Source organism: Triturus cristatus, chromosome 2_1 (assembly GCF_964204655.1).
Source record: "Triturus cristatus chromosome 2_1, aTriCri1.1, whole genome shotgun sequence".
Classification (NCBI taxonomy): Eukaryota; Metazoa; Chordata; class Amphibia; order Caudata; family Salamandridae; genus Triturus; species Triturus cristatus.
The window spans coordinates 274,282,544-274,307,092 of NC_140581.1; the positions used below are offsets into that span (position 1 = coordinate 274,282,544).

The 24,549-nt window shown below is 50.7% G+C and overlaps 1 protein-coding gene across 16 annotated transcripts in view; it reads left to right on the top strand.

Moving 5' to 3' along the window:
• NIPBL (NIPBL cohesin loading factor) overlaps positions 1 to 24,549 on the top strand; it is a 1,722,939-nt gene that overhangs the window by 576,977 nt on the left and 1,121,413 nt on the right. For all 16 annotated transcript variants that reach the window (XM_085631078.1, XM_085631072.1, XM_085631074.1 and 13 more), the window contains one exon: positions 12,770 to 12,859. In XM_085631078.1, the coding sequence (XP_085487204.1) occupies positions 12,770 to 12,859 (90 nt within the window). The remainder of the gene's footprint in view (positions 1 to 12,769; positions 12,860 to 24,549) is intronic.

Consider the following 24,549-nt stretch of genomic DNA (forward strand, 5'->3'; position numbering starts at 1 on the left):
AAGCTAATACAGCATTTACCAGATCAATACAAGGGTAAAGCCAACAATTTTATTCAAGAGGGTAAATTAATTACATTCACCTCTATAAAATGTGCACTGGATGCCGTTGACACAGCATCCCGTGGCATTAATACCAGCATATTGCAACGCCGCCATGCTTGGCTTCAAATCTCCGGATTCAAGCAAGAGGTACAGTCAGCTATACTAAACCAGCCTTTTGACCAACAACATCTTTTTGGACCAAATTTAGATTCTTCATTAGAAAAAATTAAGAAGGATACAGAAACTGGAGCCCTACAACTAATCTCTAACAGAGGCTCCTTTCGTTGCTCCTTTTATAGGGGTGGCTCCAAAATAATGTCATCAGAGAATACCTCCTCTACTTACAAAAATCAAAATCAACCTTCATAGGGGAAGAGGCAAAAATTATTCTACCCGCACTTCCCCTACAACCAAGCAGTGACTTTTCCCCCGCTACCCCCGACCATTCCTCTCCTGTTGGTGGACGCCTATCACAGTTCCTAACTGTCTAGAATTCCATTACAACAGACAAGTGGGTAAGACAAATTATCCAGTATGGTTATTGCCTGGAACTCACTGGTACACCACCAAACATTCCTCCCAGAGAACGCCCAATGTCCTCAGAACATCTCTCTTCTCGAACAAGAGGTTCTCTCACTGCAGTAGAACCGGTCCCTTTGCCTCATCTAGGCACAGGAGTGTATTCACTATACTTTGTAATCCCAAAAAAGGACGGCTCTCAGACCAATACTGGACCTCAGGCCGTTAAATCCATACATTCAGTCAGACCACTTCCACATGGCCACTCTCCAACAGGTACTGCCACTACTTCTACAAGGCGACTTTCTGTCCACTCTGAACTTAAAGGACGACTACTTTCATATTCCCATTCACCCCGCTCACAGGAAATAGCTCAGGTTAGTGATAGACAGCCAACACTACCAATTCAAAGTCCTCCCATTCGGGGTGACCACAGCACCCAGAGTCTTCACCAAGTGCCTCGCAGTAGTGGCGGCTCACTTACAAAGACAACATATGCACGTGTTCCCTTACCTGGACGACTGGCTCATAAAAGCAAACTCACACAGCAGCTGTGTTCAACACACATATAAAACAATCCAGTTGCTTCACGATTTGGCATTGTCAACCTCTCCAAATCCCATCCCCAACCGTCCACAACACAACAATATCTAGGAACTATAATAAACACTTCAAAAGCTGTAGCATATCCCAACCCAGTCAGAAGCAGCACCATGCAAGCCCTCAAATCAAAATTTTAGCCTCAACACTCTTTACCAGCTCGAGTGTTCATACAGTTAATCGGGATGATGGCCTCTTGCATTCTCATCGTCCCTTACGCAAGACTCTAGATGCGTCCCTTACAGGAGTGTTTGGCACGTCATTGGAACCAGGCTCAAGGTCCGCTAACAGATCTGGTGTTGGTGGACAGCCGCAGACCTCGCTCTCTGCAGTGGTGGAACACTCAAAACCTTTCCATAGGGCGGCCGTTCCTCGACCCGGTTCCACAGATAGTGCTGACAACAGACACATCGCTCACCAGCTGTGGAGCTTATCTTCAAAATCATACCACTCCGGGCATGTGGACCTCTCAACAAAATTATCTCCACATAAATTATCTGGAATTGCGGGCGAACTTCCTAGTATTAAAATCCATTCAACTCCACCTCGTAGTCAAAACTGTCCTGATCCGTACAGACAGCATGACAATCAAACATTTGTAGAGCGCACTACATACCTGTGAGGGTCTCAAGGTGCTGGTGGGGTGGGGGGAGGGGGGTGCTACTGATCGAACAGCCAGGTCTTGAGTAGGCTCCTGAAGGTCAGTAGGTCTTGGGTCTGTCGTACACTCAGTGGGAGGGTGTTCCAGGTCTTGGCGGCGAGGTGGAAGAAGGATCTCCTGCCGGTGCTTGTTCTTTGGATGCGCGGAACGGTGGCGAGTGCGGCGGAGCGGAGCTGGCAGTTGAGGATGTAGAAGGAAAGTCGTTTGTTGAGGTAGGCTGGGCTGGTCTTGTGGAGTGCCTTGTGTGCGTGGATGAGGAGCTTGAAGGATATCCTCTTGTTGACGGGCAGCCAGTGCAGGTTTCTCAGGTGTGGGGTGATGAGGTCGTGGCGTGGTACGTCGAGGATCAGTTGTGCCGAGGTGTTTTAAATGCATTGCAGTCGTTTGAGCTTGGTCGGGGCTCCCGCGTAGAGGGCGTTTCAGTAGTTGTCTGCTGCTGACGAGGGCCTGGGTGACGGTTCTTCTTGTATCTGTCGGGATCCACCTGTAAATCTTGCGGAGAATGCAGAGGTTGTTGAAGCAGGAGGAGACGTCGTTGACTTGATTGGTCATGGAGAGCGTTGAGTCGAGGATGATTCCCAGGTTGCGTGCGTGGTCGGTGGGTGTCAGGGCTGCCCCCAATGCCGTCGGCCACCAGGAGTCGTCCCAGGCTGAAGGGTTGGGGCAGAGGATGAGGACCTCTGTTTTGTCCGTGTTCAGCTTCAGTCGGCTGATCTTCATCCAGTCGGCGACGGCCTTCATTCCTTCGTGGACGTTGGCTTTGGCGGTGATGGGATCCTTGGTGAGGGAGAGGATCAGTTGAGTGTCGTCGGCGTAGGAGATTATGTTGAGGTCGTGCTGTCGGACGACGTGTGCGAGCGGGGCCATGTAAATGTTGAACAGTGTCGGGCTGAGGGAGGATCCCTGGGGTACGCCGCAGATTATCTCGGAGGCTTCGGATCAAAATGGGGGAGGCGGACTCTCTGGGTTCTGCCGGAGAGGAAGCAATGTATTGCATACAAAAACAGGGGGGGGGGGGGACACTGCAGGTTTCACACCTAGCTCAAAGCATATAGAGATGGGCCACTCCACAAAACATATACCTCCTTGCAGAACACCTCCCAGGAGTACACAATCAGATTGCAGATCTGCTCAGTCGTCAAAGACCGCAGATCCACGAATGGGAACTTCATCCTCAAGTTCTACTTCCATTCTTTCTAATGTGGGGCTACCCAGAAATAGACCTGTTAGCCACACACCAAAAAGCAAAATGCCTAAGCTTCGCATCCAGGTATACACAACCATTGTCCAAAGGCAATGTGCTATGGATGAACTGGTTATGCAAATTTGCTTATGCTTTTCCGCCTCTCCCGCTCATTCCGCTAGTGGTTCGGAAGCTCAAACAGCATTCCCTCACAATGATCCTAGTTGCACCAACATGGGCCCGACAGCCATTGTTCACAACCCTCTTGGAACTATCAGTAGTTGCTCATCAAAAGCTACGTCTCACCCAAGCTTCTCACTCAGAACCATGGAGAGATCAGGCATCCAGATCCCAGTCAACTTAACCTTGCGATCTGGCACCCGAAATCTTAGAGTTCGGCTAACTCTATCTCCCGCCAGACTGCATGAACATCATTAAAGAGGCTAGACGTCCTACCACTAGAGCTTGCTATGCCGTAAAAAGATTTGTAATTTACTGTACAAATAACAAAATCAATCCACTAGATGCCTCCATTCAAAACATCATCTGCTACCTTTTGCATCCAAAACAATGTAACCTAGCGTTTACATCCATTAGATTACATCTCGCTGCAATAGCAGCCTATCTCCAAAACAGACTACACTTGTCTTTGTTTAGGGTACCACCTATCAAAGCATTTATGGAAGGACTTAAAAGGATAATTCCACCTAGAGTTCCACCCTCTCCAGTATGGAACTTAAATGTGGTCCTTACCAGACTCATGAGTCCCCCATTTGAACCTCTGAATAAATGTGAATTACAATTTCTCACCTGGAAAGTAGCTTTCCTGGTTGCGAACACCTCTCTGAGTCCGTGAACTCCAGGCATTAACCATACAAGAACCATTTCGGCAAATTCATCATAACAAAGTGGTTCTTAGGACTAACTCAAAATTTCTACCTAAAGTGGTCTCTTTTCCACCTTAACCAGTCTGTAGAACTCCCAGTGTTTTTCACTCTACCTGACTCAGTAGCAGAACAACACCTTCACTCGCTAGACGTAAAAAGAGCAATACTTTACTACTTTGAAAGAACAAAATCCTTTAGAAAGACTAAACAACTTTGTGGCTTTCTCCCCACCTCATAAAGGCAATCCTATCTCAAAAACAGGGATTGCAAGGTGGATTGTTAACTGCATCCAAATATGCTATGCTAAAGCCATTCCCCCTAGAGCTCACTCCACACGTAAACTAGGGGCGTCTGTCATTCTTAGGTAACATTCCCCTAGATGACATTTGCAAAGCAGCAACTTGCTCTATGCCACACACGTTCACAAAGCACTATTGTGTGGACGTGCAAGCAAAACAACAAGTTAGTGTGGGCTAGGCTGTATTAAGAACACTTTTTCAAACCACTGCAACAGATACAGGTAGCCACCGCTAAGGAGGTAATTGCTGTATATTCTATGCACAAGTATACAATCTTCAGCTTATGCCTCGAACGGAAAATGCTACTTACCAGTATGCATCTGTTCTTGGCATGTAGAGCTGTAGATTCGTATACGCCCACCTGCCTCCCCGGATACCTCTATCTGTTCCAGTACTATCTTACTTAGATATATTACACATGGGCATCCTTTCCGACTTCTTACTAACTCCATCATAACCCTCCATGGCAAAATAATCTGGAGATGGAGTCGATGCCCATGCGCACTATCGTCCTAAGGAGGAGTCACTTACCTCGTGACTACAAAGACTTCTTCCAAGACAAAAACAAAGTGCAAACATCAGAGTCCAACACCAGATGGCGATCTATGCACAAGTATACAAATCTACAGCTCTACATGCCAAGAACAGATGCATACTGGTAAGTAGCATTTTCCTTTTAGTGCTGAAGAAACCTTTAGCAGTCTGTTCCCACACCGTTGTGTTTTTCTATACGTAACATGTACTATGAGTAGGCTTGGGTTGGCTTCTTGCTCATGATTGTATGGCTTTATCTTTTTTGGGGTGTCTATTTTATGGTTTTCCTCACTGTTTGAGTTTCTTCTGCCCGTGTGCATTTCTAGTTTAGTGTGCTAATTAGATGTGTGTTATCCTTCTACTGCTATCCTCATGGAAATTATTTTGCATGTATCACTCGATGGGGAGTACTCGTTTTTCTTTAACACACTCCCCCACTTGTTCCTGCACTGTCCCCTCAACCTTTGCACTTTGAGTTCCCCTCCCTGATGCTTTTCATCACCCTCGATTTAAAAAAAAAAAAAAGCTTTATTTGTACGAGGACCCTGCAATTGCAAAATGGTGCCTCCCTACCATTTTTTGTGCTAGCATGCAGTCTTTTGTTTTTTTTTTGCTGTTACTTGTTGTGTCCCATTGTAGAAAAGAAAATTAAAATTAAAAAGTAGCTGACGTAAAGTCACAGCAAATGCATGTGTGTTGTGATGCATGCTTACTCTTGGCAACCATCTTGAAATAGGTTAATTCTTAATGGAAAACTCATTGCATAATTTCTGGTCATGTGTTTGCATGTGTCGTGCGCGGCCCATACTTTCACATGCTAAAGAAATGGTAAAATGCTTACTTAATAGCATTATCTGCAAGGAACACGTTAGTGATAGATTCCTTACCTTAGAATATCCCCAGGCGTCAGACTGGATCCGGAAAGTTCTCGCTAGCAGTACCTCTGCGCGTCAGTAGGTGGCGTTGTGCGGCTCGGCGTCCGTCGCTGGCGTCGTATGCGCCGAGATGACGTCACGGAGACTACTTAGGCGCCACCCATGCGCGTTGACGTCAGTTCTTTCTTTTTCCGCGCCAGTAAGCGCAGATCCGGTTAGAGCACGTACCTTCGTCACTTTTTGACTATCTTTTTGAGTCTTTTGTCTCCTGTAAGTTTGAGTCTACTCTGGTGTGCGTAGGGATGCCGTTGCAATATGCGGGTGGCAGACCCCCACGACGTCTGTCTCTACTGCCTGGAGAGCGACCATGACTCCCGGTCCTGTATGGACTGTCTGGCCATGGCCCGAAGGCCTTGAAGGAGCGGCGCCGGAAGCTGCTTGAGGTCCGGCAGTGCCGTTCACAGTCCATTGGCTGCTCCAGAGAACGCTTGCGGGGCCACCATCATTGCACCTCGGGCTCCAAGTCTTTACCCTCGGATTTGGGTATGAGACAACACAAAAAGAAGTCGAAGAAGCGTTGTCGCTCTCAGACGTCCCTCCGTCGGTCCACCGATGCGGATCGGAGCCCGGGAGTACCGCGCCCTACCCACCTTACCCGGGTCCGTCGGCGACTCCTGCACAGGTGCAAGAATTTCTTGCTACCTTGGACCGCCCGTTTAGGACTCGGGCTCCCGCTGACGCGCCCTTGGGCCCCGCGGTCTCGTGTCAGGATCCTGTTGTGCCGCCGGCGTCTCCGGCCCCGGTGCCGCAGGATCCTGCGCCACTGGCTCCGGCCACGGTGCCACAAGGTCCCACGCTGCCGCCTCCGCCTCCAGCGCCACCCTCGGCTCCGCCTCCAGCGCCACCCTCGGCTCCGCCTCCAGCGCCGCAGTGGATGCCATTTGTTCCGCCCCTGCCCAGGTTCCAGGACAATTTTTACCCTACCTGGTATACACACTGGGACACGGCGCCGTTCCCGGTGCCGTTTGTTCCTTCCCCGGTCCCTGCCACCGCAGTCTATCACATACGGTGAAGGTGAAGGACGACTGGGAAGGGTCCGAGGACCCTCTTGCTCGTCAGTGTGGGCGGACGAATTAGAGGAGGCCGGCGGCCTTGATGTCTCCTCTGACTCGGGGTTTGCCTCTTTTCCGCCTACCATTGAGGAGGGCGCTTCTTACACGGTGGTGCTCAACCTTGATCTCCCTACGGTGGCCCGAAAAACTAATCTCCTCACTGAGGTGCTCCAGGCGGCGTCCACTTCGTCGGAGCCCCTGCTGCCTTTTCATGACGCCCTCTCTGACGTCTTACTGGGCACTTGGTCGTGGCCAGCCACAGGGGCCCCTCTGGATAAGAACATCGCCAGGCGTCATCGCCCGGCGCCGGGTGACCCTGCCGTTCTGACCACTGATCCTACGCCCGAGAGCCTAGTTATCCAAGCTTAGACGTCCCAGAGTGCCTTCCCCACGGGTCCGCCGAATAAGTACTCTAAGAAGCTGGAGCAGTTCGGCAAGCGGTTGTTCTCTTCGGCCAGCTAAGGGCTGCGGTCGGTGAACACCGCTTGCCTCTTAGGCCGCTGTTCCCACGCGGTGCAGGATACAGTTGCACTGGTGTTGCCACAGTGTCCTGAAGGGACCCAAGCTGTGCTGTCCCAAGCTGTTGCCGAGGGTAAAGATGCAGCTAAGTTCGCTATTCGGTGTGGTTTGGACACCGCGGACTCACTAGGTAGAGCAATTGCTACGACTGTGGCGCTTCATCGCCACGCCTGGTTGAGATCTACCGGGTTCTCGCCAGATGTCCAAAGCTCACTCATAGACATGCCCTTTGATGGCACTCACCTGTTTGCCGATAAAGCTGACAGTGCGCTGGAGCGTTTTAAGGACTCGTGGGCCATGGCCACGTCCTTGGGTCTTTCCACGAAAAGCCCAGCCACTCTTGGTTTGCGTTTCTTGGGTGTCCACGGAAGGGGCATCCAGGCACGTTCCTTCAGCAAGCCTGTGCAGACCCAGCCTCAGCGCGGCCGCGGTTTCCGCAGGGGCGGATCTGGCAATCAGCGTGGGGGTCAGTCCACCTCCACCCCCGCTGCTCCTACCTCCAAACCTTCCTAATCCTAGCTTTGGGGGGGCACCCCACGCTAGTGGGTGACTGGATATGCCATCACCTCCCCCACTGGCACGCTATCACATCGGACAAGTGAGTGTTGCAGATCATCCTCAGGGGTTACTCCCTTCTCTTTCAAACCGCCCCTCCAGACATGTCACCTCAGTACCACCGTATGTCGGGGAAACACTTGGCAAATCTCCAGCAGGAAGTCACGACCCCCTTGGCCAAGGGGGCCATCAAGTGCGTTCCTGGGCCAGAAGTAGGGAGTGGTTGTTATTCCCACTACTTTCTGGTCCCCAAAAAGGACAAGCCGGGGGGGGGGGGGGTAGGGGGGGGTGGTTGCACCCCATCTTGGACCTCAGGAACGTCAATCGCTTCCTCCGGAAGGAGAAGTTCAAGATGTTGACTCTGGCTCAGGTCTTTGCTGCCCTCAATCCTGGAGACTGGATGGTAGCGTTGGACTTGCAGGACACATATTTTCACATCCCCGTCCTGCCGGCCCACTGACGTTAACTGCAGTTCACGGTAGGCCAGGAGCATTTTCAGTTTACCGTGCTCCCCTTCGGTCTTACCAGCACCCCTAGGGTGTTCACGAAGGTGATGGTGGTGGTCGTAGCTCACCTGCGCAGGTCAGGGGTGTCAGTCTTCCCTTACCTCGACGACTGGTTGCTGAAGGCGGGCTCGCCCCAGGCAGTAGTCAACCACCTTCAGACTACGGCCGACCTCCTGCATTTGCTGGGGTTCTCCATCAACGTGCCGAAGTCGCACCTGAGTCGCTCTCAGAAGCTCCCCTTTATCGTAGCGGTTCTGGATTCGACGCTGTTTCGGGTTTATCCTCCAGAGCAGCAGATCTGGGATATTCAGGCTATGATTCCGATCTTTCAGCCTTTATCTCGAGTTTCATTCACTATTGGGATACACTGAACCCCTTGCTGCCAAAGTGCGGCGATACAACTCTCTTGCGCTCCTTCTTGCTAAGAGGTGGATCGCCTGTAGGTGAGGAAGGGGGAGGGCGCCAAAATTTAAGGACTGGCTTCAAGACCTTATCTACTGCCAAGAGCAACTACATACTTACGCGGAGCTCCAACCCCCCTCATCCCGCCCAAAGGACATTTGGGTCCCCTTACAAACATACCTATTGGAGCACACTACAGACGTAGAACCTACGACACCCTAGTAGATATATGACATGATGTTAAGGGAACCCCCGCCTACTTCTGCACACACCATCTACTGGAGAACACTGGACACCATGGGACATCACCCTACACCCCATGGATCAGAGTGCGACACCACCTCAGATATGCATGCTTCGATCACAGTGCAATAGTGGCAATGTCAGGTTTTTTATCCCTTACAGTTATTGTTCGTTATTACATGATTGCCGATATTTAACTGCCCTCAAAGCTCATTGCTCCAACTAACGCTGCCGACCCGATGTGGTTGTAGGGGGCTTGCTGTGTACTCCCCCGCCTTTGGTTATATTATCTCCATGCTCAACACATCGCAATGCTGGCCCCGCTAGGGATGTAGGCAGTATGCTGTGACTCACACTTCTTTACTTTTAATAAAGGTTTTCAAAATCTCCGCCCCCCCCCCCCCCCCCCCCCCCCCCCCCCAAAAAAGTTACTCCCTTCCCTTTCAGTCCACCCCTCCAGCCATGCCACCTCAGTCCCACCGCATGTCGGGGGAACACTTGGCACTTCTCCAGCAGGAAGTCACGGCCCTCTTGGCTAAGGGGGCCATCAAGTGCGTTCCTGGGCCAGAAGTTGGGAGTGGTTGTTATTCCCACTACTTTCTGGTCCCCAAGAAAGACAAAGGGGTCTGCGTCCCATCTTGGACCTCCGAAACGTCAACCGCTTCCTCCGGAACGAGAAGTTCAAGATGTTGACTTTGGCTCTGGTCTTGTCTGCTCTCGATCCAGGAGACTGGATGGTAGCGTTGGACTTGCAGGATGCCTATTTTCATGTTCCCGTCCTGCCGGCCCACCGGCGTTCGCTGCGGTTCATGGTAGGCCACCTGCACTTTCAGTTTACCGTGCTCCCCTTTGGCCTTACCAGCGCCCCTCGGGTGTTCATGAAAGTGATGGCGTTGGTCGCAGCTCATCTGCGCAGATCAGGGTTCTATCTTCCCCTATCTAGACGACTGGTTGTTGAAGGTGGGCTTGCCCCAGGCAGTCGTCTTCCACCTTCAGACTACGGCCGACCTCCTGCATTTGCTGGGGTTCTCCAACAACGTGCCAAAGTCGCACCTGAATCCCTCTCAGAAGCTCCAATTCATTGAAGTGGTTCTGGATTCGGCGCAGTTTCGGGTCTATACTCCCGAACAGCGGATCCGGGATATTCAGGCTATGATTCTAATCTTTTAGCCTTTATCCCGGGTTTCAGTCAGGATGACCCTCCGTCTCCTGGGCCTGATGGCCTCCTGCATCCTGCTAGTGCAACATGCCAGCTGGCATATGCGGGCTCTGCAGTGGGACCTGAAGTTTCAGTGGGCACAGCATCAGGGCGCAACCTGTCCGAAATCGTCCTGATCTCGGAGGGCACTGCACGTCAATTGCAGTGGTGGCTCACGAATTGCGATTGGGTCAATGGCAGATCCCTCTCCCTTCCCCAACCGGAGTTCACAGTGGTGACTGAGGCGTCCCTCCTGGGATGAGGTGGCCACATGGGAGAGGCGGAGATCAGGGGCCTCTGGGCTCCGGCGGAATCCTGGATCCATATCAACCTTCTGGAGCTGCGGGCGATCTGACTTGCTCTGAAAGCCTTCCTTCCCTCTGTCCGGGGACAGGTAGTGCAGGTGTTAAACAACACCACCGCCATGTGGTATTGCAACAAACAGGGCGGGGTGGGGTCATGCCTCCTATGTCAGGAGGCTCTGCGCCTCTGGACATGGCTGGAACATAGGGGCATGTCTCTGGTGGTTCAACACCTGGCAGGCTCCCTGAACGCCAGGGCGGACGAACTCAGCCGCAGATGCCTGTTGGATCACGAATGGGGTCTGACCTCGGACGTGGTGCAAGGTCTCTTTCTGCAGTGGGGAGAGCCTTGGTTAGATCTATTCGCCACCGAAGAGAACACGCAATGTCATCAATTCTGCGTGTTGGAATTTCCAAGGCGGCACTTGCTCAGAGACGCTTTTTGTCGCGAGTGGAGTTGCGGTCTGTTGTACGCCTTTCCGCCTATACCACTTCTGCCCAGAGTGCTGACGATCAGGCGCTACCGGGCCCAAGTCATTCTTGTGGCTCCGGATTGGGCAAGAAGAGTATGGTATCCAGAGCTACTCAGTCTGGCAATCTGTCCTCTGATCCGACTGCCTCTTCGGGAGGATCTTCTGTCACAGCAGCAGGGGATAGTCCTTCACCCGAACCTGTCCGACCTCCACCTCCATGTGTGGCGATTGAGTGGCGACAGTTGACAGCTTTGGACCTTCCTGCCGAAGTCTGTGATGTTATTTTGGCAGCCAGGCGTCTCTCCCATAAAACGGTATACGCCTGCAGGTGGAATACATTTGTGGCATGGTGCACGGCGAAGGCTGTGGATCCCCTTTCTGCCCCTCTTTCAGACGTTCTTCTGTTCCTCCTTTCTCTGGCCCAGCAGGGCTCTGCGCTGGGCACTATCAAGGGCTATCTCTCAGCCATTTCTGCATTTTTAAGGCTTCCAGATCAGCCTTTTCTTTTCAAGTCCCCTGTTAGTCGTTTCTTGAAAGGCATTACACACACCTTCCCTCCGGTCCGCTTTATAATGCCTCAGTGGGACTTGAATCTTCTGTTGAATTATTTGATGTGCGCTCCCTTTGAGCCGCTTCACAACTGTCCTTTACGTCTTCTCACCTTAAAGACTGCTTTCCTGGTTGCTATCACCTCTGCCAGAAGAGTGAGTGAGCTCCAAGCTCTTTCTTCTAAACTTCCCTTCCTTTGTTTTCATCCGGACAAGGTGGTGCTAAGGACCCGTCCTTCTTTTCTACCCAAGGTTGTCACGCCCTTCCACATCGGGCAGACCATCACTTTGCCCGCTTTCTTTCCGCCTCCTCATCCTTCGAAAGAGGAAGAGAGGCTCCACCGTCTGAAGCGCACACAACAGTTCCGGGTGGATGATCAACTATTTGTTGGCTCCGTGGGCGCCAAGAAAGGTTGGGCTGTGCAGAAACGAACCATTTCTCGCTCTCTGGGTGCCAAGAAAGGTCGGGCTGTGCACAAACGAACCATTTGTCTGTGGGTTGTTCTGTGTATTAAAGCCAGTTACTCCTTGGCTAAAAAGGAGCCTCCTGTGGGGCTGCGTGCCCATTCTACTCGGGCGACAGCAGCCACTACCGCTCTGGGACTTTGCAGGATATCTGTCAGGCAGCCCCGTGGTCCTCGCTGCATACCTTTAACAAGCATTATTGCCTTGACAGACCAGTCTGGAGAGACGGCTTCTTTGGCCGTTCTGTTCTCCAGGATTTTGTGGTGTGATCTTAGTTCGCAGACCCACCTCCGGGGTTGGTATTGCTGGGGTATCTATTCTAAGGTAAGGAATCTAACACTAACGTTTTTTTTTCAGATTTAAAAGTTACTTACCTTCAGTAACAATATATCTGTAAGAAACATTAGTTAGTGTTAGATTCCTTATCCTCCCCGTTCTGTGAACTGATTTCTAGGGTTAAGGTCATCCCTTTAGGGCCCTAGTTTTATGCACCAGTGGTCAGTGTCTTGCATGGCTCTGCGTTCCTGGCGTTGAAAGCTGTGTACAGAACTGACGTCAGCGCGCATGGGTGGCGCCTAAGTAGTCTCCGTGACTTCATCTCGGCGCATACGACGCCAGCGACTGACACGGAGCCGCACAACGCCACCTACTGACGCGCAGAGGTACTGCTAGAGAAAACTTTCCGGATCCAGTCTGACGCCTGGGGATATTCTAAGGTAAGGAATCTAACACTAACTAATGTTTCTTACAGATATATCGTTACCGAAGGTATGTAACTTGTTCGATAATACTTTTGCAGCCATTGTACCTCACCTCTAATCTATTTCATAAATATATATTTGATAGAAATGATGGATTCCTCGACTTTCAAAAGGTTTACTGCCTCTGTGGAGACTATTCTGGATAATTTAGAAGATGTGGATTTTTCTGCATTTGGTAAGTGACTTTTCTTTAAGTATTTTTAATTAGTATTTCATGTTTAGAGATTTAGTCTTGGAATTTGCTTACACTATTTTACCTTTATATGTTTGGAAAGTTCCATGTGCATATAGCTAGCATTTCTTACAATGTTGTACTTAAGTATGTGTGGCTGTGAATATACAGTTTGTCTCAACCTGTCCAATTATTTCAAGTAAACATTAGGGTATAGACGTTTACATGCTTAACTCTTAAATGTAGCATTCTTTAACTATAAAATTGGTTCTTTGATCCTATTACCACTGAGTTCATGTTGTACTCTACAAGAATCTTTGTCAGTGTGCTAATCATAAAGACAGTTTATATGTAGTCATATACTGTTTCTGAGCAACTTGCAAATTCAAGAAGTATGTTTTGTAAGCTTTAATCTTTTGGACATGGATCATCTAAATGCCTTTCAAACACTGTATAATAAATCTAGCCTGTCCCGATTTTCTGAATGTTTCCTCCAGAGGCTCTACAGTCTGAAAAACCATTGAACCTATGCTACTAAACAAATGGTACAGCTCAGAAGCCCACCTGTAGAAAAAAAGCTACACCCAAACTTCCTTCATTTAGTAATAGCGGCCTCTGGTCAAGGGTATGAGGTGGCATGAGGTGGTGGCAACTGATTCTAGTTCAGGTTTAAATGATTTTCTACTTGTAACTCTGTTTCAGAAAATTCCATGCTGGGCTCTTGTGTAGATATCTGACCAGTCTCCCATTAACGATGCCCGTGCCTAACCTCATGTGGGGTGTATTTTTGTGTATATTTGCAATTGGCTGATGTTTTACTTTAATAGTGTGCGTACGAGCAGTTCTCATCCCTTCCAATGTTAGAACTGAGCTCTCCATTAATTGTGAGCTCTTCCCCTACCATTGTTTTGCTGGCTGCCACTTAAAACAAAATTCTTGCGGCTTGATCGCTTTGCCCCTAATCAAGAAAATGAACTTTCAGGTCTGACCAGTGTCTACTTGAGCTTAAAAGCCCATTGTGCCAAAGAGAGTCTAATGTCCACTACATTAAGAAAAGCTACTTTCCCTTTAACTAATGCTGAGCAGTGACTGGTGTTGATGGCAATGTGAGAAAGTGCCTTCTTTCTTGCATTGTACGCCCCCACTTTTTGCTGAATTGCTTAATGTACTTTGACTGAGTGTGCTCTGGGCTCCTGCCAATCAGGTACCCAGGGCCTATGTTCCTTCCCTAAAAACTATGCTGAAACCTAAACCCAAATTGGCAAACCCTGGCCACATGTCAGCCCCTGGTAAATGGTACCCTAGGTACCCAGGGCCTTGTGACCAGGGAAGGCCCCTAAGGGCTGCAGCACTTATTGTGCCACCCTTAGAGGCCCTGTACCCTGACACACACACACTGCCCTTGCAGGCTGAGTGTCTGGGTACAGAACAAAAGAGTCGACATGGCACACATCCCTGTGTACCATGCCCACAATACACACTGCCCTGGCCTACATTAGCCATCCCTCTAGCTGGGTGCCCTATGCCAGTGGTGTGGGTACAGGTGCATGAGCCCTGTGCCCCTACAGAGCCCAGGTCCATTCCTGGGCACTGAGTGCAGTGCTGCCATTTAAGAGTATATGATGCTGGGAGATCGTCAACCCGAACTCCACAGCACCATGATGGCTCCACTGAAGACTGAGAAGTTTGGTATCAAACTTCTCAGCACATTAAGCCCGCACTGATGCCAGTACAGGATTTAATGTACAATGCACAACAGAGGGCTAACCTAACCTACAATCCACGTCTTGTCTGAGAGGCTGCCTAGGCTGCCACACAGCAGACATGTTGCTTGACCCCTGGGTAGAGAGCCATCCCCTCTCCTGGGCCTGCAACAATGCACATCCTGGGCGAGGTGCTAGGTCTCCTCCCCCAGGATGGGCAGGGGAAACTTCAAAGGCATGCCACCTTTGTGAGCTTCTCCAGGCCACTTGCTGTACTCAGCAACTGGCCCTACCGGTTCTAAACCCCCACTCTGGCGGGAAGACTGGCTGGAAAACCCCAAGGAAGGACAGGGGGTGTGCCAGCCTCTGCCAACCCCACCCCTCAGGTGGGGGAGGCGAGGTGAAGCACATCTCTGGGCTCTCGCCATCTTGAAGATGGGGAGCCCTGCCCAATCAGGACTAGGCCACTGCCCCCTCCCACAGGATAGTGGCAGGATAAGGGGTGTACCCACCCCAGGTCGGGGACCCAGTGGTCCCTGCCCTTTACCTACCTGTAACACCCCTAAATTTAGTATTTAGGGGCACCCTGAACCTTCCTTCCTCCGATCCAGATTCCGAAACCGCAAAGAAGATCAAGAAGACCTGCCATACAGCTGCTAACAAGAGGAGGACACCAACTGTTTTGCCCCCAGCCCTATCGGCCTGTCGACCCTCGATCCTGCTCCTGCTAAATCCCGGCTTCTCCCATGGCCAGCAACCTCACAAACCCCGGAGGACTTGGCTACCTTGTGACTAACTACCTGGGACTCCCTCGAGCAGTGGTACTGCTCAAAGCAAGTAACTGACCCCTGGCATCGCCAGGAACCGCGAACCCTGCACACTCTGCAACCGCCAAGCCTGGCCTGTGCTGGAGTGGACAAAGACCACAAGGACGTCCCCCCGGAGACTGTGACCCCGAATCCAGCACCCAAGGACCCACCCCGACGCTCCCGACGACGCCTGCATCCTCAGATCCAGGGACCCCTCCAACCGCAATCAACAGAGGGTAAGATTTCCCTGCACCCGGCGCCCTGCGGTCCCCTGTGCCAAACTCCTGGGTACCTACCTATCCTCCAACTACCCAACTTACCTCTCAAAGTGGTTGTCGCACCTGAAGAATCTTCATCCCCGAGCTTGCAGCCTTTGTTCGTTCTTGAGCTTCTCCATTGCAATCCATTGAGCGCCCAACTGCTCAAAAGCACCCTGCACCCAGCCGCCCGAGTGCCCCTGGCAGTGCAACCTCTACTCCAATCTACTTCACCATTTGCCCTGAGCAAGTGACCAGGAGCTCAGTTCCCAGAGCCGCGTGGCCTGCTAGCCAGCAGCCACCAACCAAGGCCCCCCTGTCTTCCATAGGATAACATTGGGCCTAACTCACTCTGCACCCGGCTGCCCATGTGCCGCTGAGGGTGTAACAACTGTACTTACCTGACCCTGGGAGACCCCTGAGTCTATGCCCAGAACCTTAACTTTGCCAGTCGCGTACTTACCCAAAAGCCGATAACTCACTTTTCTTCCATAGGGTAACATTGACTGGTTTCACTTTAAAATTCTTCTAAGTGTGAAGTTTCTAAACTTTAAAATATTCACCTAAAATCAACCGAGTAACGAAAATGAAAATACTCACCTGCTATCAGGAGGGATCCCAGTGCTGGATCCTGGTGCCCAGCCCTGACCCTGAAAAGTAATTACAACCATACTTACCGCTAACTCAATTTGGTCCCATAGGAAACCATTGACTGTTTTTCTGTGAAATTTCTTCGAAGTGTCGATTTTTGCAAACTACAAATATTCTTTAAAAATCGCGCCAACTGTGGAAACGTAATTACTTACCTGTTTTAGATAGATGTCCCAGTGCTGAACCTAGGAGCCCAGCACTGGATTACAAAAGTAACGAGAACATACTTTACCTATAACTTGAATTTTCTTCCATAGGATACCATTGACTGTTTTTCTGTGAAATTTCTTCTGTCGATGTTGCAAACTTATAAATATTTGTTATATATCGCATGTATAACCTAAATGCATTCTCTCAACTGCTTACAGGTGGTACACTAGTGCTGGATCCAGAATCCAACACTGAACTAGAAAAAGTAACCATAACCCACTTACCTGCTAAGTGAATTTTCTCCCATAGGATAACATTGGTGATTCTATTAGAAAAGTTTCTAAGTGTCAACTTTTAAAATACCAAAATATTGCTTGAAAATCACAACAGTAACTAAATCGTATTTAGTTTAGAGGAACTGTCCCAGGACTGAATCTAGGATCCAGTCCTGGAGTTAGAAAAGTAATCCTTAAAGTAACTAATTGCATTTAACTTGAAATTCCCATTGAGGTCAATGTATTATTGTTTGAAATTGTGTTGCCTATTGCAGCCACTGTAACTATTATATTCAAAAGTCTATTGCCTATTGAAAAGTATTTATCTAAAGCATCTCAGTCTGAGAAAGTATATTTTGATACCTATTGTTGGTTCTAAAATAAAACATACCTATTTTTATACAAAAACCATTGGCCTAGAGTTCAGTTCTTGAGTGTGTGAGACCATTTGCTGACACTGTGCAACAAATGCTTTACACTGTCCTCTGATACTGCCTTACTGCTCGACCAAGCTACCTCTTTAGAGAGTAAAGTTATATCTAACTTTAGCCTCTGCCAAACCTCTGGGGACTGTGGACTCTGTACACACTGTACCTATTTGGGAACAGTATATACAGAGCCACTTTCCTCTAGGCAGTGATTGTGCATGGCCACAGGCCTCTTTGTTTGTGGAAGAGGTGTGGTGCAGCGGCCAGGGTACCTGACTCTGGGCCACGGTGTTTACGGTTCGATCCCCGGCGGCAGGTTAGCCCAGCACCATGAGACTCTGGGCAATAGCTCACTTAATGTCCCTGAGGACCCCCCGCGCTAGGACACCTCTCCAGAGGTAGCTGTGCGCTTTGCAAATGGTGGTATTTCATTTTCATTTCCTCTGAAGTTTGCATGCCTCTGCTTCTTCCCTGTTTAATTCCCCATTAATTGGGATCCTTTGCGTTTACGTCAGAGGCATATGTGAAGTGTATATGGATGTTTGGTATTTATCGTGAATTGTGGGGTCCAAAGTGACCCTCTGTGTGCCGCACAAGATGCTTACCTTTGTTAGGACTGGCTGTGCCTGTCTGTATCCTTTTCCTGTCCCCTCTCTGAAATCCATCTGATGTGGTGTGGGTTAGGTTCCCAACCAATTCCAATCATCCAGAGTAGGACTCCCCTTCCCTGAGTACAACCTACCTTCTTTCTTTATCTTGTGTTGTGTTTTCAGTGCAAGGGAGAACAGATACTGGATTTGCATATTATCAGGGTTCAAGACACACGGACTGCAGATTCTTGTCTTCAAAAGGAAGAATCAGTTGTCCAGGCGCATATCCTCTGGTAGATTTCTGCTTCTGCAGCTTGTTCATCAAAGAGAAACCTCCCTCAGCTCAGCTACTTTTCATCATAGCCTGAACATAGATTACACCTGCACATTGCTGTGGGAAAGATCACAGGACACAAAAAATAACCCCTCCTGGTTTGTTATACTAGGCCTCGAAAGCCGATGAAGGTCAACCAGCAGCCATGAGATCAGTACTGTGTACCTTATCGATATTGTGAACGCGACCCAGCACTCTCCTGACTCACAGCATGCCTATTTTGTGGCTGTTTCCCACGAATGGCCAGGAGGTAATTGGCCTACACACACATTCTGTTATGGGGGTTCTGTTATTAGATCTCGCCTGAGACTGCACATGCGCTTTCGCGAGAGATGTCGCTTTTATACAACAAGGAGCTTTTAGCTTTGTGTAGGAACCTGGCTCTGTATATACTGTACCAAAGTGAGTCCAGTAGAATCCCAAAGGTAGGCAGAGGTAAAGTTAGATAGCACCTAATTCTCTATTTGTGGTAGTGTGGGCGAGCAGTAAGGCAGTATCAGAGGACAGTGTTAATCACTTGTTGTACACACTCAGCAAATGAATTCACACACTCAGTCTGAACTTCAGACCAATTGTTTTGTATCAAAAATATTCTTTTAGGTATTTTATTTCATAGAACCAAGCAAGCTTGGCACAGGTAAGTGATAAGTACTTTGCAGTACATATACAGATTGTAACACAGTTTGGATTCCAATTGTAAATGTACTTTGATTTGATTTTAGTAGTGTTACTGATAATGCAATGCTTTTCAAAATACAGTACATATACTTTGAATGGGATTTTCAGTAAGATTACAGGTGTTACATTGGATTACTTTTCTCACTCAGAATAGTATACCTGGATACTACGCTGGGACATTTCCTGTAAATAGGTAAGTAAAATAGGTTTTGTTAAACAGTACAATTTTAAAGAATTTCTTTAGGTTTTCAAACTCCACACTTAAAAACTTTTCACAGAAAAACAGTCAACAGTATTTTCCTCCATAGGATAACATTATCGGTTTTGAGGTATTGGGTCGTGGGCGTTAAGGTTCTGGGGGTAGACTCAGGGGTCCCCCAGGGTCAAGAATGCACTCTTGTTACACCCTCAGTGGCACTAGGGCGGCCGGGTGCAGAGTGCTGAGGCCCTATGTTATCCAATAGGGGGGATAGGGGACCTCCAGTTTGTGGCTGCTGGCAAGCAGGCCACTTGGTTGTGGGAGAAAAGCTCCTGGACTTGAGCTCAGGGCAAATGGGTAAACAAAGTAGCACCAAAGGTGTACCCTCAGAGGCACTAGGGCAGCTGGGTGCAGGGTGCTGTTTGGACGTTGGTGCCCTGCTTTCAATTTGGAACCCCTGGTTTGCAAAGGCACTGCAGGCTTGGGGACGAAGGTCTTCTGGGTGCAACCACCACTTCGAGAGGTAAGTTGGGAAGTTAGGAGTTGGTTAGACACCTTCGTTTTGGCGTGGGGCGTTGGGTGCAGGGGTGCCTTTTGGGGTCGGACCTTCTGGATTTAGGCTGCAGGTATCGGCTGGAGGCTTGAGGCAGGTCAGGGGGTCGCCGGATCTCGGGTCAGGACCGCCGGGGTGACCTCCTCGTGGTGTTTGCCCACTCGAGCTTCGGCCGTGGACTGCGGGTGCGGAGTGGGGCGGGTTCGTGGTGTCCAGCCAGAGGTTACAGATGAACAAATCCGGTGTTCACGGGAGACTGTCTTTGTGCTTGTAGGCTGGCAGGTCCTCCGGGGTTTTCGAGGTTGCGGTCTGCAGGACACACTGGGATTTCGCAGAAGCAGGTTCAAGGGGGAGATAGGCCGGTAGGGCTGGGGCCAAGTCAGTGGGCGTCTTCCTCTTGTTAGGTGCTGCATGGCTGTTCAGTCCTTCTTTTTCTTGTAGTTTCTTCTTGTCTGAGGAAGCAAGGTTCAGGGGTGCCCCTAAATACTAGATTTAGGGACATTACAGGTAGGTAAAAGGCAGGGACCAATGGGTCCCTTCTCTAGGGTTATGCCACCCTCCAATGGAAGGGGGAGCATGAGCCTGTCCCTGGTTGGCTGAGTCTCCTCCCCCCCCCCCCCCCCCCCCCCCCTGGTCTATTAGTGTGCCCTGGGCTCCTGCCAATCAGGTGCCCAGGGCCTGTGTTCGTTCTCTAAAACTGCATTGAAGCCTAATCCCAATTGGGTAAATGGTACCATAGGTACCCAGGGCCCTGTGACCAGAGAAGGCCTCTAAGGGCTGCAGCACTTATTGTGCCACCCTTAGAGGCCCTGTACCCTGACGCACACACACTGCCTTTGCAGGCTGAGTGTCTTGGTGCAGAACAAAACAGAGTCGACATGGCACACATTCCTGTGTGCCATTCCCACAAACATACTGCCCTGGCATACCTCAGTCACCCCTCTAGCTGGGTGCACTATGCCAGTGGTATGGGTACAGGTGCATGAGCCCTGTACTCCTACAGTACCCAGGTCCATTCCTGGGCATTGTAAGTGCAGTGCTGCCATTAAGAGTATATGGTGCCTGGAGGTAGTCATCACCAACTCCACAGCACCATGATGGCAACACTGAAGACTGAGAAGTTTGGTATCAAACTTCTCAGTACATTAAACCCACACTGATGCCAGTGTGGGATTTAATGTAAGATGCATGACAGGGGGCAACTTAGTGTTGCCCCCTGAACTTAACCCACATTCCACGTCCTGTCTGAGAGGCTGCCTAGGCTGCCACCCAGCAGACATGTTGCTGGACCCCTGAGTAGAGAGCCATCTGCTCTCCTGTGTCTGCAACAATGCACGTCCTGGGCGAGGTGCTAGGTCTCCTCCCCAGGACGGGCAGGGGGAAGCTTCAAAGGCATGCCGCCTTTGCGAGCCTCCCCCAGACCACTTGCTGTACTCAGCAACTGGTCCCCACTGGTTCTAGCCCTCACTCTGGCGGAAAGACTGTCGGGAAAGCCCAAGTGAGGAGAGGGGGTGTGCCAGCCTCTGCCTGGGGGAGGCGAGGTGAAGCACATCTCCGGGCTCTCGCCATCTTGAAGATGGGGTTCCCTGCGCAATCAGGACTAGGCGCCTGCCCCACTCCCACTGGAGAGTGGCAGGATAGGGGGTGTACCCACCCCAGGGAAGGGACCCATTGGTCCCTGCCCTTTACCTACCTGTAACGCCCCTAAATTTAGTATTTAGGGCCATCCTGAACCTTCCTTTCTCCGATTCCGAAACCAGCAAGAAGAACAAGAAAGAAAGAAGACCTGCCGTGCAGCTGCTAACAAGAGGAAGACACCAACTAACTTGGCCCCAGCCCTACAGGCCTGTCGACCCTCGAACCTGCTCCTGCTGAACCCTGGCGTCACCAGTGGTCAGCAACCTCGAAAACCCCGGAGGATCTGACTGCGTTGTGACTCTAAAAAACTGGGACTCCCACGAGCAGTGGTTCTGCTCAAAGCAATCAACAAACCCCTGGTGCCAGCCAGGAACCGCGACTCCTGCACACTCTGCCGCTGCCAAGCCTGGCTTGTGCCTGAGTGGACAAAGACCACGAGGACGTCCTCTCGGCGACTGTGACCCAGAATCCAGCACCCAGGGACCCTCATCGGCGCTCCGGACGACGATTGCAGCCTCAGAACCATGGACCCCTGCCAACCACGACCAGCAGAGGGTAAGATTTCCCGACGCCAAAAGGTACCCCTGCATCCCGGCGCCCTGTCGCCCCCTGTGCCCAACTCCTGGGTACCTTCCTATCCTACAGCTTCCCAACTTACCTCTCGATGTGGTGGTCGCACCTGAAGAATCTTCGTCCCCGAGCTTGCAGCCTGTGTTCATCTGGTAGCTTCTCCATTGAAATACATTGAGCGCCCGACGGCTCAAAAGCACCCTGCACCCAGCCGCCCGAGTGCCCCTGGAAGTGCAACCTCTATCCTATTTTTCTTCCCCACTTGCCCTGAGTGAGTGAATAGGATCCCAGCTCCCACAGCCGCGTAGCCTGCCTGCTAGCTGCCACCAACCAAAGGCCCCCAGCCCGCCATAGGCTAACATTGGGCCTAACTCTCTCTCTCTGCACCCGGCTGCCCCTGTGCCGCTGAGGGCGTAACAACTGTACCTACCTGACCCTGGGAGACCCCTGAGTCTATGCCCAGAACCTTAACTCTGCCAGTCAAGTACTTACCTGAAAGCCGATAACCTATATGTTCGAGGCATATGAGCTGCAGATTACACACTGTGCATAGATCGCCATCTGGTGTTGGGCCCGGATGTTGCAGTTGTTTTTCTCTTGGAAAGTCTTTGGAAGTCACGAGGTATGCGACTCCTCCTTTGGATCATATTGCGCATGGGCTTGGGCTCCATCCTCAGATTGTTTTTTTCCGCCATTGGGTTCGGATGTGTTCTTCGCGCTCCAGTTCGGAACCGTTCCAGTTTTCCTGTTCGGCGTGCAATCCTTCCCCCTTCGACGGTATTGTCTCGATCTCGTCCTCCACACTAGACGTGGCTCTCAGCAATCGAAATCTTCGATTCGGGTCATCGACAAAGGCCTTCGGGCCTACCCGGGCTCCTGTTGTGGCTCATGGAAAGGACGCTATTTAAAAAGTTTCCTCAATGTGGGTTGAAGTTTCCCCACACCGATCTACATGAGGTGTGCAACCTCTGCCTCTCTTCAGAACACGAGGCAAGGGACTGTCCAGCTTGCGCCTCCTTCCGATCAAAGAAGACTATCCGGGACCGACAATCAGGAAGGACTATGGCTCACTCGTCTACTTCGATCCCCGACGACATCTTCGAAGAAGGCGTCGATGTTCTGGAACAGCACACCGAAGAAGGCCTCGTCAGCGCCTCCGAAGCTGACGACTCCGACGTAGAGGACATTACTCCGGCACAGAGAGGCGTGAGTACACATGTCAACCCCGACCCCAAACCCCCCTCTGCGCCATTAAAAAAGGCTTCGGTCACGCCTTCGCCTTCAGGCCTAGGTATGCACCAAGAGACTGCTTCCCATACCTCGCTTTCGGGCCCGGTTATGAAGCCCATCAAGCCTTTAGGCAGCTCGGGCTCAAGCCAGCTTACTCTCGGTGCCGAAAAACTCTCATCCACACCGGCACCGAATAAGAAAACGCCCCTTTCCTCGTCCGCGCCGAGCTCGACACCGAAGCACTCTGCGCAGAAGACTGGCACCGGCTCCTCGGCACCGATAACATCCTCGGAGCCGAGCAAGAAAACTAAAAGCCTCGACTCACAAACCTCGAAGCTGAAACCCACCTCGGAACCGAGGAAGTCAAAAGACACTTCTAAACCCCACGGTTCCAAACCAAGAACCAGTGCCAAATCCACGCCTAAAAAACCCACGGCTCCGACACCATCGGCACCGAAGGATCTGCCGCTTACAGAGGAACTGTTTCGACCCAATCCTTACCAATAAACCCTTGTAAAGGATCCAAAGACTGGGCATTTGACGCTTAACACCAGGAAAAGATCACTGGACAAGCCTGCACCAGAGCCACCACCAAAATGGAGAGACTTTGCCACCTCCCCTTTGAGTATTCCTTCACCTCCTCCGCCTCCCACACCCCATCCTTCTCCCACACCATCTCCAGATGAGGAGGATGATGATGTAATCTACGACACAGGGGACGGGGCGGACAACCAACCAACAGGGGACCCTACTCCTACAGGCTCCCCAGACCCATGGAACGACTACAACATCCCAGACGTCCCTAACGTCCCGCAGGACCATTGTTACCCTTCAAGATCCCCCCCCCCCTCAGGACACAATGGGCTTTAACCAGCTACTCCATAGGGCTGCCCACTACCACAGGGTTGATCTCCACACACAGTCCGTGGAGGAGGATTTCCTCTTAGATACATTTGACACTGCACAGAGATCCACCTCAATTCTGCCCATGCTTAAGGGGGTTATTAAGCGCGCACCAGAGGTCTTTAAAGACCTGGTTAGGTAAAGGGTCATCAACCCTCGCTCTGAGAAAAAATTAAATGCCGCCCCAGCAGATCCAACCTACATTAGAGGCCCCGCACGACTAGACTCTCTGGTAGTCTCCAATGCGAGGAAATGTGCCAATTCTCAGGCATCAGGTGAGGCTCCACCGCCAGATAAGGAGTCTAAACTCCTGGACGCCTCTGGCAAGCGCACAGCGTCTCAAGCGGCCAACATATGGCGCATTGCTAACACCCAAGCGCTCCTAGCCAGATATGATGGGGCACATTATGATGAGCTGGAGTCAATAATGCAACACTTCCCTGACAAATATAAACATAGGGCCAACAAGCTAATTCAAGAGGGTAAAACTATCACTAATACCTCCATCCGTTGTGCCCTCGCTGCAGCCGACACCGCCTCCAGGACAATAAATACTAGCGTCCTTCTGCGTAGGCATGCCTGGCTACGCGTTTCTGGGTTCAAACCTGAGGTTCAGAGTTCCATCCTCAACCACCCCTTTGATGAGAAACGCCTGTTTGGCCCTAATGTTGACGTAGCCCTCGAAAAAATAAAACGACAGACACTGCAAAATCTATGGGAGCCTT